The 17,489-nt window shown below is 38.9% G+C and overlaps 1 protein-coding gene across 6 annotated transcripts in view; it reads left to right on the forward strand.

Moving 5' to 3' along the window:
• STRBP (spermatid perinuclear RNA binding protein) overlaps positions 1–17,489 on the forward strand; it is a 198,764-nt gene that overhangs the window by 87,631 nt on the left and 93,644 nt on the right. For all 6 annotated transcript variants that reach the window (XM_070379031.1, XM_070379032.1, XM_070379030.1 and 3 more), the window contains one exon: positions 16,667–16,834. In XM_070379031.1, the coding sequence (XP_070235132.1) occupies positions 16,832–16,834 (3 nt within the window). In that variant the 5' untranslated portion in view covers positions 16,667–16,831. The remainder of the gene's footprint in view (positions 1–16,666; positions 16,835–17,489) is intronic.

Below are 17,489 nucleotides of genomic sequence, written 5' to 3' on the forward strand. Positions count from 1 at the left end.
GAAGTCCCTGTTTTTGTATTATTTTTTAAAATTTAATAAGCTTCTGTGAACCCACCATCAGAACAAAAGTTAAACCTTAATAACCTACATCTGACTTCATAGGTTCTCCCTATGAAGTCTCCCTTCATTGGTTCTCCCAGCTACCCCTATCCCAGTGCCTTCCCGTGATAGCATTCTCAGCTTGCATTCTGTATTCACCATTCCCTTGTTTCTGGTTTTGTGTATAGCTTTATCATATCTTTATAGATTCTTAGATAGTGTATCTTTTTATTTGGAAAAGATAGTCTATATGTAGCCATTTGGGACATAGTATTTTTACTTAATATTGCATTGCTGAGGTTTATCCATATTGCCATATGTCTCTATAGTTCCTTCACATTGCTGAATAACAATCCAATGCATTAATATACCATAGTGTATTCATTTATTCTTCTGTGAATGGGCATTTTGCATGTTTTCCAGGATTTTGCTTTTTTGCACAGTTTTGCTATGAACATGTTAATGTGCATGTCTTGTCTCTGTATGTGTGTAAGTTTCTCTTTGTGTATACTTAGGAGTCAAATCCCTGAGTATGGGATTATTTGATTTGTGGAAATTATGCAAAACATTTTTTCCCATCTGTCTATAAAAGACTTTATGGATCTATTTCCTTTTCAACACTTAATATTGCCAGACTTAATTTTTACAGCTTTAGTGGATATAAAGTGGTTTTCATTTTTATTGGTCTTGTGGTTTCCCCCCCTTGTGAAAAGGTTATGACTTTTTTCTCCCCCTTCTTCTGTGTTGTCTGTGCTTTTCTTTTGGATTTTAAGTCATCTTTCTATATTTTTGATACTTCTGTTGGATGTATGTTTTCCAGAAGTCTTTCCAGTTTGTAGCTAATTCTTTCAACTTTCTTTGGGGCATTTTTTTTGATGAACAGAAGTTCTAGATTTTAATATACTCATATTTTGTAGTCAGCACTTTTGTGTTTTTAAGGAATCCTCTGCCTTTTTTTCATTTCATATGCCAATATCTGTTCATGTTACAGCTGACATTTAAAGTCCTGAGATTGCAATGATAGAATAACAGTGAAATAATATAGTTTAGAAAAATGAACGCAAAATGAGGAGCATATTAGAATATGTGTGCGTGTGCTCTGTTGTGGCCAACTGTTGTGACCAAGTGATGTGGCCATCATTCCCATCTTCACTCACTATGTTCCATCCAGACTACTATCCTTGCTGTTTCTCGAACAATGCACACAATCCCCACCCTTGAAGCCTAGCTGTTAATAGTTTATCCCTGACATCCACACAATTCCTCTGCTTCTTTAGGTGCCTGCTCAAATGTCACCTCATTATGAGCCCAACTCTGATTATCCTATATAAAATAGCAACCCCTCCTCCAAAACACCTCTGATCCTGTTGTCTCCATATAGGATTTACTACTGGCATTTGATATCTTTACTTTGCTTAATCTTTGTTTTGGACGTATAGAGCAGTTCTGGCACCCAAGGAGAAACGCAAATGAAGTTCTCAAAATATTTTCTCATACACCATCACATTCTATTCTTAAAACAACCCTGAAAATTAGTGAAAAAATACAATGGTATAAATTTTTTTATAAACTTCTAAAATGCTAAAGCACAAATATCCAAAGACGTTAAATGACGTTAAATATTGTCTGTGATCACACATTGTTAGAGCTATCCCTAGAATTTGGGCTGGGTCTCTAGCAATTTTACAATTCATAGTACTACGTCTAAAGAGCAGGTATATATTTAATTTTGCAGAGTGATCTTTAAAAGATCTAGTTCTTTAAATCATGATCAAACATGAAGTAAAGGCTGAAATATATGTGTCACATTACCTATTTATTGTCTTCTCACTAAGCGGCTGTGAGCGGCTGTGATAGAAGGTCATCAGAGTATCTTCAGAATTTACAGATCTTAGGACAACTCTGATCAAAAAACAAAGGGGTGCGGGGGAATGAATGTGCCAGTAAGCAGTATTCTCTGCCCTACTGTGCCCAAGACAGCACACTTTAGTGTAAACTGGCACCTTGGTAATAAACAAGGTTCAGACACTGTCTTTGGTTTTCAAAAGACTTTTTGTTATTCTACAGAACAGAGCATCACAAAGAAACCATATCTGGAGACAGAATGGACAAGAGTATTTCCCTTAGTTAGGTTTGCAAAATGATTTCAGAACCTGCAATCTAGTTATAAATAAGGAGTAATGTTTAAAAAAAAACAACCAATTTTAAAACAAGTCATTTTGTTTTCACCTTAGCAAAATAAACAGTAAGTCTTAAATGTAAAAAACTGCATAAATTCAAGTATTACTTATATCAATATAGAAAAATTTTCATATACAACAGTGCTAAAAATGAAGAAATATATCAGATTCCTCAATAATATAATTTAATTTCCAGCCTTTTGCTAGCACTCATTCTCACTTTCTGGCATACTCTGCCACAGTTGGAAACTGTGTATCTAGGTCAGAAGAGACAAGCAGCTTTTCAGAACAGCTCAATATCTTTGGCACAAGTGTTGATATTATAATTCAACCCTTTCACAAACTCCTTTTAAAATACAACCTGTTGTAAATCACAAGATTAGTACTGCACAGACAATACCGTAGTCTAATATTTATGAAAAGCCAATGGAAAAAATACTAAAATGCTAGATTTAGAAAACTGATGAAAAACATGACACAGGCAACACAGTCTAATTAGTGTAAGAGCAGTGGATTTAGGGTCAGAAGATGTGCCTTCTAATTCCACCTCTGCTACAGTAAGCTGTCCAATTTTAAATAAATTTCAACCTCTCTGAGCCTCAATGCTTTCATTTACAAAAGTAAAAGGGTTAGACTACCCCTAGATTACTTTTTAGGTACCATCTGTTTAAAACATGATTCCATGATAAATCGGAAATCTACAAGTATATTTTATACGACACTGCTTAAATGTATTCCTTAAAAGTATATATTTTCACAGTGTAGTCAAATAGTTCAGATTCATGTTGATATTTGGTAGAAACCAATATAATACTGTAAAGCAATTATCCTTCAATTAAAAATAAATAAAAATAGTGTAGCTAAAACTAAAAAAACATAATTGAAAAATTTGAATGCTGAAAAGCTGATAACATGGAATTATTTCTGGGGGTTGATAATGAAGTGTGGGTTTGTTTTGGGAGAGTGGTTGATATATACTATACAGAGATTAGTGTATATAGTAAAGTATTTACAGATGAAATTAAGTGAAAATCTGGGATCTTCTCTAAAATAATCTAGTTGAGGAGATGAGAGAGAGTGAAGTAAGTAAGGCTGGCCATATGTTAATAATTACTGAAAACTGATGACAGATATTTTCTCTGTATTTCACAGGGTTCTCTCCAGTTGTAGAGGTTTAAACATTTCTGTAATAAGGTTTTTAAACAGGAAAAAAATTATCAAGAATCTAAACAAACAAATTTCAACTTATCTGTAGTAAAATGAGATTGTCATATGTCATATTTTCTTCAGTACAACAAACATGTCTGCTTTAGAGAATCCATGATGTAACTGTGCAAACCAAAGCAGGTAAAATTATAAAAGGATAAAACCAGTGAAGGAAGCAATTTAGTAATAATTGATAGTAAAAAATGTGGAAATACTACAAGCAACAATACTGTTCTGAGAAACTCCAATACATAAAACACAGTAAGATAACAATAATACTCACTACAGCAGTTTTCATAATCACAAAATACTGGAAACCTAAGTGTCCATCAGCAAGAAAATGAAGATATAAGCTATACAGTAAATGAACTACAGTGATACATTTTACCATCTAAATTCAAAACAAGGTTGAGTGAAAAGGTTAAAGTTGCAGAATAATAAGTACAAAATGATGGCTTTTATTTAATCTTCAAAATGTATAAAATATTCCATATAATTTATAGATAGAAACACACACACTTCTTTCAGTATAAACATCCAACACAACACACAAAAAATTCAAGAGTAGTTATCCCTGGGAAAAGAGGGATCAAGGAGGGATATACACACAGTACTTATCTGAGATACTATTTCTTAGAAAAACAATCTGAAGCAAATTTGGCAAAACATTAATATGTAAGAAAAGCTGTGTATGGTAAGTATACAGTTTTTTTTGTTAACATTTTATTTTGTCTGTATGCATGAAATGTAAATTTATTTTGTAAATTCAAAATATTGTTTAAATTTAAAATATTCAGAAACAAAAGGAATCTTGCTTGGTCCTCTTAAACAGGAAAGTACCTTAGCTCTAGCTCTAGCCTTTGGGGAGTAACAACTTTTTCAATTTAAACTAAATACTGACGTTGGACATATGACCCTAGGAAGCTCCCTCATCAAGAAAGATTATAAGTTTTTTTTTTTTTTTTAAGTGGAATGAGACATATTCTTACATAGAGTTTGACTAGGGGAACAACCAAAGACTTTTAAAGTATCAGAGTGTGTAAGCTGAAGCCACTGTCACTGTTAGAAAGGTCCCAAAGCACTGCAGGAGGCAATACTCCTCAGAAACATTCCAATTTTAAATAAAAAGGCAAGTAATACTTGTGTTGGGGTATCTATGGCAAGTCTAAGGTGCTTCCCAACTTTCTCTAACCTGGCAGAACTCAGCCTCCAAATTCTGTCACCCCTGTAGATTTTGTCTTATCAGCTTTTGCTATAGGAAGATCTAGATTTGGCCATAGACATTGTTATGGGAGGGCTTCCCCAAGGGCTCAGTAGTAAAGAACCAGCCCACCAATGTAGGAGACATGGGTTCAATCCCTAGGTTGGGAAGATCCCCTGGAGGAGACATGACAACCCACTCCAGTATTCTTGCCAGGAGAATCCCATGGACAGAGCCCCTTGGGGGCTACAGTCCATGGCATGGGTCACAAACAGTTGGGGGGGGGGGGTGAGACCAAGAAGTTAATGGGAATCAGATTATTGGAGATTTGTAGGCCATTATTAGGTGTTTGGGGCTTCCCTGGTGGCTCAGACGGTAAAGTGTCTGCCTGCAATGCAGGAGACCCAGGTTTGATCCCTGGGTTGGGAAGATCCCCTGGAGAAGGAAATGTCAGCCCACGCCAATAAAATCCCATGGACGGCGGAGCCTGGTAGGCTACAGTCCATGGGGTCGCAAAGAGTTGGACATGACTGAGCAACTTCACTTTCACTTATTAGGTGTTTACTCAGAAACCAGAAGCCATTGGAAGGTTTTGAGCAGAGAAATGACATGACCTAATTAAAAAAAAAAACTTTTAATTTTATAATGAAATATAGTTGATTTACAATGTTGTGTTTCAGATGTACAGCGAAGTGATCCAGTTATGCATATACATATATCCTTCAAATTCTTTTTTCATATAGGTTATTACATTGAGTAGATTTCCCTGTGCTATACAGTAGATCCTTGTTGATTATCTATTTTATAAATAGTTCAGTTCAGTTGCTCAGTTGTGTCCGACTCTTTGTGACCCCATGAATCACAGCACACCAGGCCTCCCTGTCCATCACCAACTCCCAGAGTTCACTCAAACTCATGTCCATCAAGTCTGTGATGCCATTCAGCCATCTCATCCTCTGTCATCCCCTTCTCCTCCTGCCCCCAATCCCTCCCAGCATCAGAGTCTTTTCCAATGAGTCAACTCTTCACATGAGGTGGCCAAAGTACTGGAGTTTCAGCATTAGCATCATTCCTTCCAAAGAACACCCAGGACTAATCTCCTTTAGAATGGACTGGTTGGATCTCCTTGCAGTCCAAGGGACTCTCAAGAGTCTTCTCCAACACAGTTCAAAAGCATCAATTCTTCGGTGCTCAGCTTTCTTCACAGCCCAACTCTCGCATCCATACATGACCACTGGAAAAACCATAGCCTTAACTAGACAGACCTTTATTGGCAAAGTAATGTCTCTGCTGTTCAATATGCTGTCTAGGTTGGTTATAACTTTTCTTCCAAGGAGTAAGCCTCTTTTAATTCCATGGCTGCAGTCACCATCTGCAGTGATTTTGGAGCCCAAAAAAATAAAGTCTGACACTATTTCCACCGTTTCCCCATCTATTTCCCATGAAGTGATGGGACTAGATGCCATGATCTTCGTTTTCTTAATGTTGAGCTTTAAGCTAACTTTTTCACTCTCCTCTTACACTTTCATCAAGAGGCTTTTTAGTTCCTCTTCACTTTCTGCCATAAGGATGTTGTCATCTGCATATCTGAGGTTATTGATATTTCTCCCGGCAGTCTTGATTCCAGCTTGTGCTTCATCTAGCCTGGTATTTCTCATGATGTACTCTGCATATAAGTTAAATAAGCAGGGTGACAATATACAGCCTTGACGTACTCCTTTTCCTATTTAGGGGGAGGAATGGACGTGAGTCTCAGTGAACTCCGGGAGTTGGTGAGGGACAGGGAGGCGTGGCGTGCTGCGATTCATGGGGTCGCAAAAAGTCGGACACGACTGAGCGATTGATCTGATCTGATAAATTAGAAGGTTAATCCCAACCTTCTAATTTATTCCCCCCCCAACCTTTCTCCTTTGGTAACTATAAGTTTGTTTTCCAAGTAAGTGAATTTGTATCTGTTTTACAGTAAGTTCATTTGTATGATTTTTTTAGATTTCACATATAAGTGATATCATATGATATTTGTCTTTGCCTGTCTGACTTCTCTTAGTAGGATAATCTCTAGGTCCATCAGTGTTGCTGCAAATGGCATTATTTCATTCTTTTTTTGGCTGAATAATGTTCTGTTGTGGGGTTCCCAGGTGGTGCAGTGGTAAAGACTCCCCCTGCTCATGCAGGAGATGCAAGAGATGTGGGTTCAGTTCCTAGGTGGAAAAAACCCTGTGGAGTAGGAAATGGCAATCTGTTCCAGTGTTCTTGCCTGAAAATTCCATGGACAGAGGAGCCTGGCAGGCTGCAGTCCATGAGGTCTCAAAAGAGTTGGACACGACTGAACAACTGAGGGCAATATTCCATTGTATATATGTACCACATTTATTTGTCCATTTGTCGAGGGACATTTAGGTTGCTTCCTTGTCTTGGCTGTTACTGAGAATGAACTTAAGGTGGGGAAGCAAGAGTACAAGGTAAAGGTGAAGGATTTTGTGATGGATTAGATGTGGGTGTGAGAGGAAGAGAGGTGTCAAGGATGACTCTCCTAAGTTTTTGGCCTGAGCTTTTGGAGGATGGGGTAGTAGGCTTCTGAGAGAGGCGCAGCCAGGAGTGGTAAAGTTTTTTTTGTTTGTAAAGTTTGTTTTTGTTGTGTGTTTTTTGAGGGACAGATCAGGAGTTGGTTTGAGACACATTAAGTTTAAGATGTTTATTAGATATTGAGGTGGGTATGTTGGTTATGTACTTGAATGGAGTCTGGAACCCAGAGAGGTATAAATTTGGGAGAGTCCTCAGTGTATACGTGGTATTTAAAACATCAAGCCTGGATGATCCTGCCAAGGGAATGAGTAAAGAGATTAAAGGTGAGATCTGTGTCCAGAGGCATTCTAACATTTAGATTGTGGAGATAAGAAAGAAAGGAGAGTAATTTATGAAGTAGGAAGAGAGTGGTGTACTGGGTGGGAGCCAAGGGAGGTAAAAGGTTTAAATGTGGAGAAGTCAGCTATGTCACCCGTTGCTGAAGGTAGACTAAAGTCAAGGACTGAGAATTGTTCACGGCACTAAACACCATGGAAATCCTCTGGGACCTGACAAGAACTGTTCGAGTGAAGCATTGGGGTAAGAGGCTGATTGAGGTGAGTTTAAGAGAATGGGAGAAGAGGAAATGGAAACCAAAGTGTAAACTCAAAGAATTATGCCCTAAGATGGGCAGAGAAACAGGCCATGGGGAGGCAAGAATCAAAGAAAGTTATTCGAGAGGACAGGGATGATTACTGGAATGATACTCTTTTTTGATTTTTTGTTTTGACCACTTGCATGGCATGCAGAACTAGCATGGTATGCAAAACGTCCCTTAGGGAATTCAACCTGTATCCCTTTCAGAGGAAGCATGGAGTCTTGGCCACTGAACCACTGGGGAAATCCTGGAGTGATATTCTTGAGGGGATGGGGTCTAGAGGATTTGAGTAGAGAGATTTCCACTAGATAGGAATAGGGACAATTTATTTGTAATAACAGGAAGGAAAGAATAATATATGGGAAAAGATATAGCAAGGTTGATATTTTGCTTGAAATAGGAAGCAGTCAAAACATTCAATCTGAAAGGAAATCAACCCCAAATATTCAATTGGAAGGACTGATGCTGAAGCTGAAGCTCTAATACTTTTGGCTGCCTGATGTGAGGAGCCAACTTAATTGGAAAAGACCCTGATGCTGGGAAAGATTGAAGGCAATAGGAGAACAGGGCGACAAAGGATGAGATGGTTGGATGGCATCACCATTTCAATGGACATGAGTTTGAGCAAACTCCAGGAGATGGTGAAGGACAGGGAAGCCTGGTGTGCTGCAGTCCATAGGGTTGCAAAGAGTCGGACACGACTTGGTGACCGAAGAACAACAGTAAAGGAAGCAGAAGGAATCTGAGGATATGGGAAGAAGATATAGATGTAAAGAGATGAAAGAAGATGTGAAATTATACTTAGGAAAGTGGGAAGTAAATATTTGGTTTCATTGAGTCTCCTTGGACATTGCAGGATGTTTAGCAAATACCAGGGTTCTACCTTGTGACAGCCAGAACACTTTACCTCACATTTGTAAATCCCTGAAGGTTGCAGTACCACCCCTGCTTGGATTGGAAACTGTTGGTTATTCCTTTAAAGGTTAGATCATGAATTTGGAAGAAAAAAAAAAACACTATTGTGTGATTCCCCCCACCCCCTGCCCCAATTTCCAGTGTTACTGGTGGGGTATAGTTAAAAGGGTTGGGATTTTGCCAGGATAGGATAACAAAGGGGATTGCTGGTGAAAGTGAGTGATAAATGATGGATTGTGTAACTTCAATTAGATAAAGACAAAAATGAGAGCATGCAAAAGATGGAGGGACTGAAAAGTGCTGGGGTTAGTAGTTTGTGAGCCCTGGTGGCGAGTGGGTGCCTGGGGTAGGAAAGGAGATGAAAACATCGGAGGAATGGAGTAGAAGCAATGCAGAGTCCAGAATTTAGAAGGATCATTTATCTGGTTATGGAAATTACGAAAAATTATGCCAGGAGTTAGAGGTAAGTTAAGTACTAATAAAGTCCTGAAGGAGTGGGAGAGTTTGGGGGATTAATCCAAGATGGGTGAAATAAGTCAAATAAATAGTAGAAACTGTGCTTATGGACGAAGAGTCTAAAATTCCCTGTAAGTCACTATAATGATGACAGCCATGCAAATGTGTGGGAAGAGAAGGCGACCTTTCAAATGGAGGCTTCTAAGTTATGGCTCTCTCTAAGGAAAGAGAAATCTAGGGTTAAATTCAAATTTTTTTTGAGCCTCTCCTGAGTGCAGGGCATGGTACTGGATGCTGTGGAGATAAAGGTAAGTAATTTCATTAAGGAGCTTATGATAAAAATAATGAAAACTGAGTAAGAGAAGTGTCATAAATGAAGTTGAAAAAGGACTGGATGACTCAAGGAAGATATTATATTAACCTCAAGTATTAAGTAAGGCTTCCTGGAAGGGTAGATTTGAGATGGACATTTGATGACTAGAACAAGGACAGATCATGGTGGAGTGGAGGTTGCAGTCCAGATAAGGGAAAGGGTTAATGTGAAGTTTAGTGTTAGCACGTTGCATGGTATTCTGGGGAAGATTCATTATTTTCTTTTTGGTTGAAACTGTAATGATGAGAAAAATAACAGGGACAGAATTGCATCTGTGTTGTATTATGAAGGGCCTTGGTGACACCCAGTATCTCAGTGGATACCAGTTGTTTAGCTAATGAGTAGTCATTGAAGGTTTTAAAGGGGAGCTTGATGTTCTCAGAGTTTTCACCAAAGATGGGCTGAAGCAGGAATAGAATAGTTTAGGAGAGGATTAATTCTTGTAAATAGTAAAACACGGCAAAACTATACGCAGTAGAGATCAAATTGCCAACATCCGCTGGATCATCGAAAAAGCAAGAGAGTTCCAGAAATACATCTATTTCTGCTTTATTGACTATGGCAAAGCCTTTGACTGTGTGGATCACAATGAACTGGAAAATTCTGAAAGAGATGGGAATACCAGACAACCTGACCTGCCTCTTGAGAAACCTGTATGCAGGTCAGGAAGCAGTAGTTAGAACTGGACATGGAACAACAGACTGGTGCCAAATAGGAAAAGGAGTACGTAAAGGCTGTGTATTGTCACCCTGCTTATTTAACTTATATGCAGAGTACATCATGAGAAATGCTGGGCTGGAGGAAACACAAGCTGGACTCAAGATTGCTGGAAGAAATTTCAGTAACCTCAGATATGCAGTGGAGAAGGCAATGGCAACCCACCCCAGTACTCTTGCCTGGAAAATCCCATGGGCGGAGGAGCCTGGTAGGCTGCAGTCCATGGGATCGCGAAGAGTCGGACATGACTGAGTGACTTCACTTTCATTTTTCACTTTCATGCATTGGAGAAGGAAATGGCAACCCACTCCAGTATTCTTGCCTAGAGAATTCCAGGGACGGGGAGCCTGGTGGGCTGGCATCTCTGGGGTCGCACAGAGTCAGACACGACTGAAGCGACTTAGCAGTAGCAGCAGCAAATATGCAGATGACACCACCCTTATGGCAGAAAGTGAAGAAGAACTAAAGAGTGTCTTGATGAAAGTGAAAGAGGAGAGTGAAAAAGTTGGCTTAAAGCTCAACATTCAGAAAACTAAGATCATGGCATCCGGTCCCATCACTTCATGGCAAATAGATCGGGAAACAGGGGAAACAGTGGCTGTCTATTTTTCTGGGCTCCAAAATCACTGCAAATGGTGATTGCAGCTGTGAAATTAAAAGACGCTTACTCCTTGGAAGGAAAGTTATGACCAACCTAGACAGCATATTAAAAAGCAGAGACATTACTTTGTCAACAAAGGTCTGTCTAGTCAAGGCTATCGTTTTTCCGGTGGTCATGTATGGATGTGAGAGTTGGACTACAAAGAAAGCTGAGCGCCAAAGTATCAATGCTCTTGAACTGTGGTGTTGGAGAAGACTCTTGAGAGTCCCTTGGACTGCAAGGAGGTCTAACCAGTCCATCCTAAAGGAGATCAGTCCTGGGTGTTCATTGGAAGGATTGATTTTGAAGCTGAAACTCCAATACTTTGGCCACCTGATGCGAAGAGCTGACTTATTTGAAAAGACCCAGATGCTGGGAAAGATTGAGGGCAGGAGGAGAAGGGGACAACAGAGGATGAGATAGTTAGATGGCATCACTGACTCAATGGACATGGGTTTGGGTGGACTCTCGGAGTTGGTGATGGCCACGGAGGCCTGGCGTGCTGCGATTCATGGGGCCGCAAAGAATTGGACACAACTGAGTGACTGAGCTGAACTGATATACAGTAGTGTACAAGACTTCCAAATCTTTGAATTATAAACATCCTTAGTAGTAAAAGAAGGAGTCAGACTTAGGATTTCCATTCTTATGCTATATCAGGAGCTTGCTTCATGTTTTCTTTACTTGACTTTTAGAAGAGCACAGTCTTCATTTTCCTATCTCTCAGGCCACTTTGCTGACTGTAGTTGTGCCTCTTTTTCCTTTTCCATGTTCATTAATCATCATCCTTTGGTGATCTTGTGGCTTTACATACTACCTATATGCTGAAAAGCATCAAATTTGTATCGTGATCTAGACCTCTCTTCTCAACTCTAGGTTCATATCCAGTTACCTCCTTGGCTATCTAATAATTATCTCAAATTCAACATGTCCAAAACTGAATTCCTGATCTTCATCCCAAAACCGCCTCTGCATGCACCTTCCATAACTCAGTTGCTCAAACCAAAAACCTAGAAGTCAGTCCTAAGGCCTCCACTTCACTCCCACTCCACATCCATTCTATTAAGAAGACCTACCATCTTTCCCTTCAGAATGTATCCATACTCTGATTGCTAAACTCTTAGTGATATACCCTTCCTTCCACCCTTGCCCTCTTTACTATGTATTTCAACATAGCAATCATGGTGATCTTTTTAAGACGTAGTCAGATATTGTCATTTCTCTACTCAAAGCAGTCTAAGGGTGTCTCACTCAATAGAAGCCATAATCCTTAAAGTGACTAGAAAGACCTCCTGTATTAGGAGTTGACAAACTATGGCCCTGGGACCTCTTTGATCCACTGCCTGTTTTTGCATGAGCTGTGGGCTAAGAGTGATTTTTATGTTTTTAAATTGTTAAAAAAAACTGGTATTTTGTGAAATAACATTAGATGAAGTTGAAATTTCAGTGCCTATAAATAAAAGTTGAATTGGAATACCGCCACACCCAATTGTTTGCATACTGTCTTATGGCTACATTTGCAGTGCAGAGGCAGAGTTGAGTAGTAGAGACCTTCTGGTTCCAAAGCCTAATGTACTTTTTATCTGGTCCTTTAAAGAAAAAGTTTGCCATCTTCTGCCTTGTGTGGTCTGGTCTCTTACTTCCACCCGCAGTCCTCACTGCCCTTCTCTCCTCACTCACCCTGCTTCAGCCTTCCAACCACAGTGGTCTCCTTGTTGTGTCTCCATCTGACCAGGTACACTGTTTTCCCCCTGCCAGGAATACTCATTCCTGAGATCTCTGCATGGCTCATGCCCTTTCCCCATCAAGGTTTACTCAGGCATCAGCTTCTCAATGAAGACCAACCACAATCCTACCCTCCTGTGTGTAGTATCTGCACGTATTTGTGCTGTCCCCTGCTTTCTTCCCCATAGGGCTTCACACTTTCTCACATACTGTTTAGATTATTTATTTTTACATTTATTGTTTTTTGGTTGTTTCCCACCCTCTGGACTTAGAAGAGTGGGAATTTTTGTCTGTTTTGTTCACTGATCCAGTCTAAGCGCCTAGAGCAGTGGCTGGATTATTATAGATGTTCAATGAAGACTTGTTGAGATGCACTGAATTATTGGTTCTTTAACCAAATGAGTCATCTGACTGGGGGATACAGCTCTGTCATTCTGTCCCTGTTGTCAGGAATGGGGAAGGGCTAGTGTGTGTGCCTTTGGTGAGATGTGTTTTCTAGTTACCACTTCCTTGAACAGGTTACTTAAGAACATCTTTTCCATTCTGCTCACTGACAGTAAGTGCTCAGAAAGCTTTCTGATTGACCTAGCCGGCTTGCGCAGTGCCTCTTTTGTTAGGAGTGCAGCTTTCCTGCCGTCTTTGTGTACACTATTTATTAGTGGAGTAGGGACCTTTTTGCCTGTGTCCAGTGTTGCAAGGCTTCAAATGATGTGGTGGGATTGAACTTTTTCATCATGATAGGTGTTTCCAGGTAGGAATGAAAAGCTGGATTTTTGGAGTAGGTATATGTAATTTATGGGTTATCCAGTTTAGCTTTCTCATATGTGCTTTTTTAATATAGAAAATAAAAGGAAATTTCCAGAGGAAAATACTGAAATTCAGTATTTTTTTTTTTTTCAAGTTAGTATTGTACAGAAACTTAATGCCACCATGTAGGAAAAGTTTATTTGAAGGGATTTGGAAGAATTATTGAATTTATATGTGTTTGCTCTTCTTTTAATGTATCTGAATTGGTTCATTTTCGTATGCCCTGTACTATCAAGTACAGTACCAAGTACAGAACAGATGATAAATAAGTCTGTATTTACTAGTAAATCTCTTTATCTTAAACTAATCCTCTTGGTGTATCAGTGAGATGTCTTTTTCTTATTTTGTATTTGCCTATCTTTAATATAGCGAACAATAGTGACAAACCTAGACAGTGTATTAAAAAGCAGAGACATCACTTTGCCCACAGAGGTCACATATAGTCAAGTCTATGGTTTTTCCAGTAGTCATGTTTGGATTTGAGAGTTGGACCATAAAGAAGGCTGAGTGCAGAAGAATTGATGCTTTTAAACTGCGGTGTTGGAGAAGACTCTTGAGTCCCTTGGACTGCACAGAGGTCAGTCAAACCAGTCCATCCTAAAGAAAATCAACCCTGAATATTCATTGGAAGGACTAATGCTGAAGCTGAAGCTCCAGTATTTTGGCTACCTGATGTGAAGAGTTGAGTCATTGGAAAAGTCCCTGAGGCAGGAGGAGAAGGGGACGACAGACAAAAAGATGGTTGGATGTCATCACCGACTTAATGGACATGAGTTTGAGCAAGCTCTGGGAGATGGTGAAGGACAGGGAGGCCTGGTGCTGCAGTCCGTGGGGTTCCATGTACAGTCCAGCGAGTTGTACATGACTGAGTGGTTGAACAACAAAATAGTTTTCTGGTGATGTGTGTAGGCTTTTCCATGTATAGTACCATGCCATCTGCAGATAGTGACAGGTCTACTTGTTCCTTTCCAATTTGAATTGTCTTTATTTCTTTTTCTTCTGTGATAGCTGTGGCTAGGATTTCTAAAACTGTTGAATAACAGTGGCAAATAGGGCCCAGAGCTTGATGTTTGGGTAGGGTGTTTACTCTCCATACTAATGACTGAAAAGTGCTGTTGGTGATCCATAATTTCTCCACTATGTCAGCTTTTTTTTTTTTTTTTTGGTTGCGTTTGTTCTTAGTTGTGGCACATGGGTAGAACACCCAGGCTCAGTACTTGCATAACTTGGGCTTAGTTGCTCCATTGTATGTGAGATCATAGTTCCCTGACCAGGGACCAAACCTGCATCCCCTGTTTGCAAGGTTGATTCTTAAACCACTAGACTACCAGGCAAGTCCCACTGCATCAACTTTTACTTAGCATTCTTCTCTCTTTTTCTGTTTTCAGCCAACTTTCATAATATGTTTGACTTACTGGTTTTACCTTTTTATAGAGAGCAGCTTGTGGATTTTGTTTTCAGTTCTTATGTAAATGTACAGCAGTCTTTGGCTGCAGGATTCACAGCCAAGTACTGAATGGTTGAATCCTCTAGAATGGAGTAAGGTTGGAAATGGGAAATGCAAAAAACTCTAAATAGTATAGTTTGATCTTTATACAAAAGATAAAATTCTAGTGACAGGGTGGTCTTTGAAATGTCTCTTACCATTGATCATGTTTTAGTTTGTGTCTTAACTTTGTTGCACAAAAGGGCCCTGTGATTTGCAGTATATATATGTTCCCTCTTTGATTTGATATATGGAATAATCTAAGTTCCATCTATTTTGTTCATTCGCTTAGTCATGTCTGACTCTTTGTGACCCCATGCACAGCAACATGCTGGGCTTACCTGTCCTTCACTGTCTCCCAGAGTTTGTTCAAATTCATGTCCATTGAGTTGATGATGATCTCATCCTGTTGTCTCCTTCTCCTCCTACCCTCAATCTTTCCATAATTAGTTGTTATGTAACGTAAAAAACTCAATCTTCACTGGCTTATTTCAGGTGGATTTTGTAAGTCAGAGTCAGGGAAGTTGGTTATAAGATGTGAATTGTGTTGCATGTAGGTCATAACTTAGTATCATTTGACTGAGTGTGGATCTGTTTTTTTCATTTGTAGTATTGGGTAGAGTTAAATGTCACCTTTAACTTTGCTGGTCCTAAAAATTCAAAAAGGATCTTTTTTTCTTTAAGAGAGTAACTGTTAGGAAATTATTGTAGATGAAAGTAAAAAGGGGATTTCCTTGTTTAAGGGAAAATTTAAAGGAAGTATTCTTGCCTGGAAAATTCCATGGACTAAGGAGCCTGGTGGGCTGCAGTCCATGGGGTTTCGAGGAGTCAGACATGACTGAACACACAACACAGCACAACACACAGAACACTGCGATGAAGAGGAAGCTGCTTCTCGTGGGTGTTCATGTCTTCTGTGTGTGTGTTTCTCCTGATAGTCATGTAATGTATATGTTCTATTTTAATAGTCTCTAGTTTTTTTTCTTTCTTTTTTTATTTTTTACAGCTGGCTTGTATATAAGGACCTCAGCAGTGTTCAGAAAAGCTTATTTTTACCTTACCTGGAATAAAATCTCAAAAGTGGAACATAGGGGTAATAGAATGAGTCTTAGGCCTCTGGGCAGAAATATGCGTGGGATTCTGGTGACAGCCATTCATGGGTAATGAAATAAGGATTGAGTGAATATTCAGCAGTGTGGCATAGCACTGCATATAGGTTGAGAGGGCAGTAAGGTCTCTAGGGAGTTAGGAGAGGAGAGCCAAAAAAGCATGCTGAATTTTAGGCCTGAAATGATTAAAGAAGAGATATTGTTCCAACATATATTGTAAGTCTGATGGCAGTGTCAAATGGAAAAGCCTCTTGGTTACAAGCAAAAGTGTTATATTTCCAGGTGTCCTTATCTACTTTTCAGATAGGCCTGACTGATGCCAATTTCTGTTGAAAATCTCATGGTTAATTGCAACATTTTCCCCACCAATAGTAGTATTACATTTTCTGGTTGTATTTCTTTACTGAATCTGTGTTTGTTAATATATTCATCTCATTGAATACAACTAGTTATTTCTCTGGTCATATCACTTAGGCTCTTGGGCCCAGGCCTTCAAAGGATGTTTTAGCTTTTGTTTAAAATAAGTAATTTTCCACAATGAAGATTGTTCTGTTTTATTCAGTAATATGTTTATGGGTTTCACCCTCTGATATGAAACTAATCATAAATAAGCATTTTTGAAAAGTTGTTTTTCTTTTTCTCTTGCAAGTGTACTCTAGAGAACAAGCCTTCAGATATCTTTGCCATATTGACTCTGAGCCATCAGGGGACTCAGGCTTATGAGGAGGTACTGTCACACAAAGCAGTGTCTAGTGAAGACGACAAGAAAGAGGGGAAAGGATCGGAAGAAGAAGCTAAAATACTATAGAAAACCATGGTAGGTTATCATTTATAATTCCTTAATTTAGTTACCGAAGAGCTCAGTTATTTAAAGTTGAAACTATTAACAGTGAAGGCAAGTAAAAACAGTGGTGTTAATTTTTGGCTCCAGTGCATCAGCTGAAGATGCCATTCTACTATTTAAGCAAAGCGAATGAGTTCAGATTTATTACGAGCCCTTTAAACCACAAGATGGAGCCCCATGAGCCTGCAGTCCATAAATTATTAAATACAAAGGAGAGAATGCTCATAAATAATATTTTCTAATAAAACTGGTATTAGCAAACTGATACAAATGGCTAAGGTGACCTTGAACTTGAAATTATGTAATTTTTCTCTAGCCTTCTACCTGAAGCTCAGTGTTTTAAAGTCCTGAACCAGTTCTTTAAGTAATGATTTGAAGGTTTTGCAGTTTTGTAAAATGTGTGTGTATTTAACTGAAAACAAAACAAAACAAAACTTTTTTTTCCACGTGCTTTTGATTTTAAAATAATAAGGTCAAATATTGAGTGTATTGAGGTTACTGAACTGAATATCCTAGAAACCTTAGTTTTTGTGGAAAGTTCATACTTAAATTGAATTAATTTTTTAATTGGTAAAATATGCTGAAATATTTTGCTCCTATTTTGGTTCTGAAGGATATGTGATTTCCC

The sequence above is a fragment of the Bos mutus genome, chromosome 11 (genome assembly GCF_027580195.1).
Source record: "Bos mutus isolate GX-2022 chromosome 11, NWIPB_WYAK_1.1, whole genome shotgun sequence".
Lineage (NCBI taxonomy): Eukaryota > Metazoa > Chordata > Mammalia > Artiodactyla > Bovidae > Bos > Bos mutus.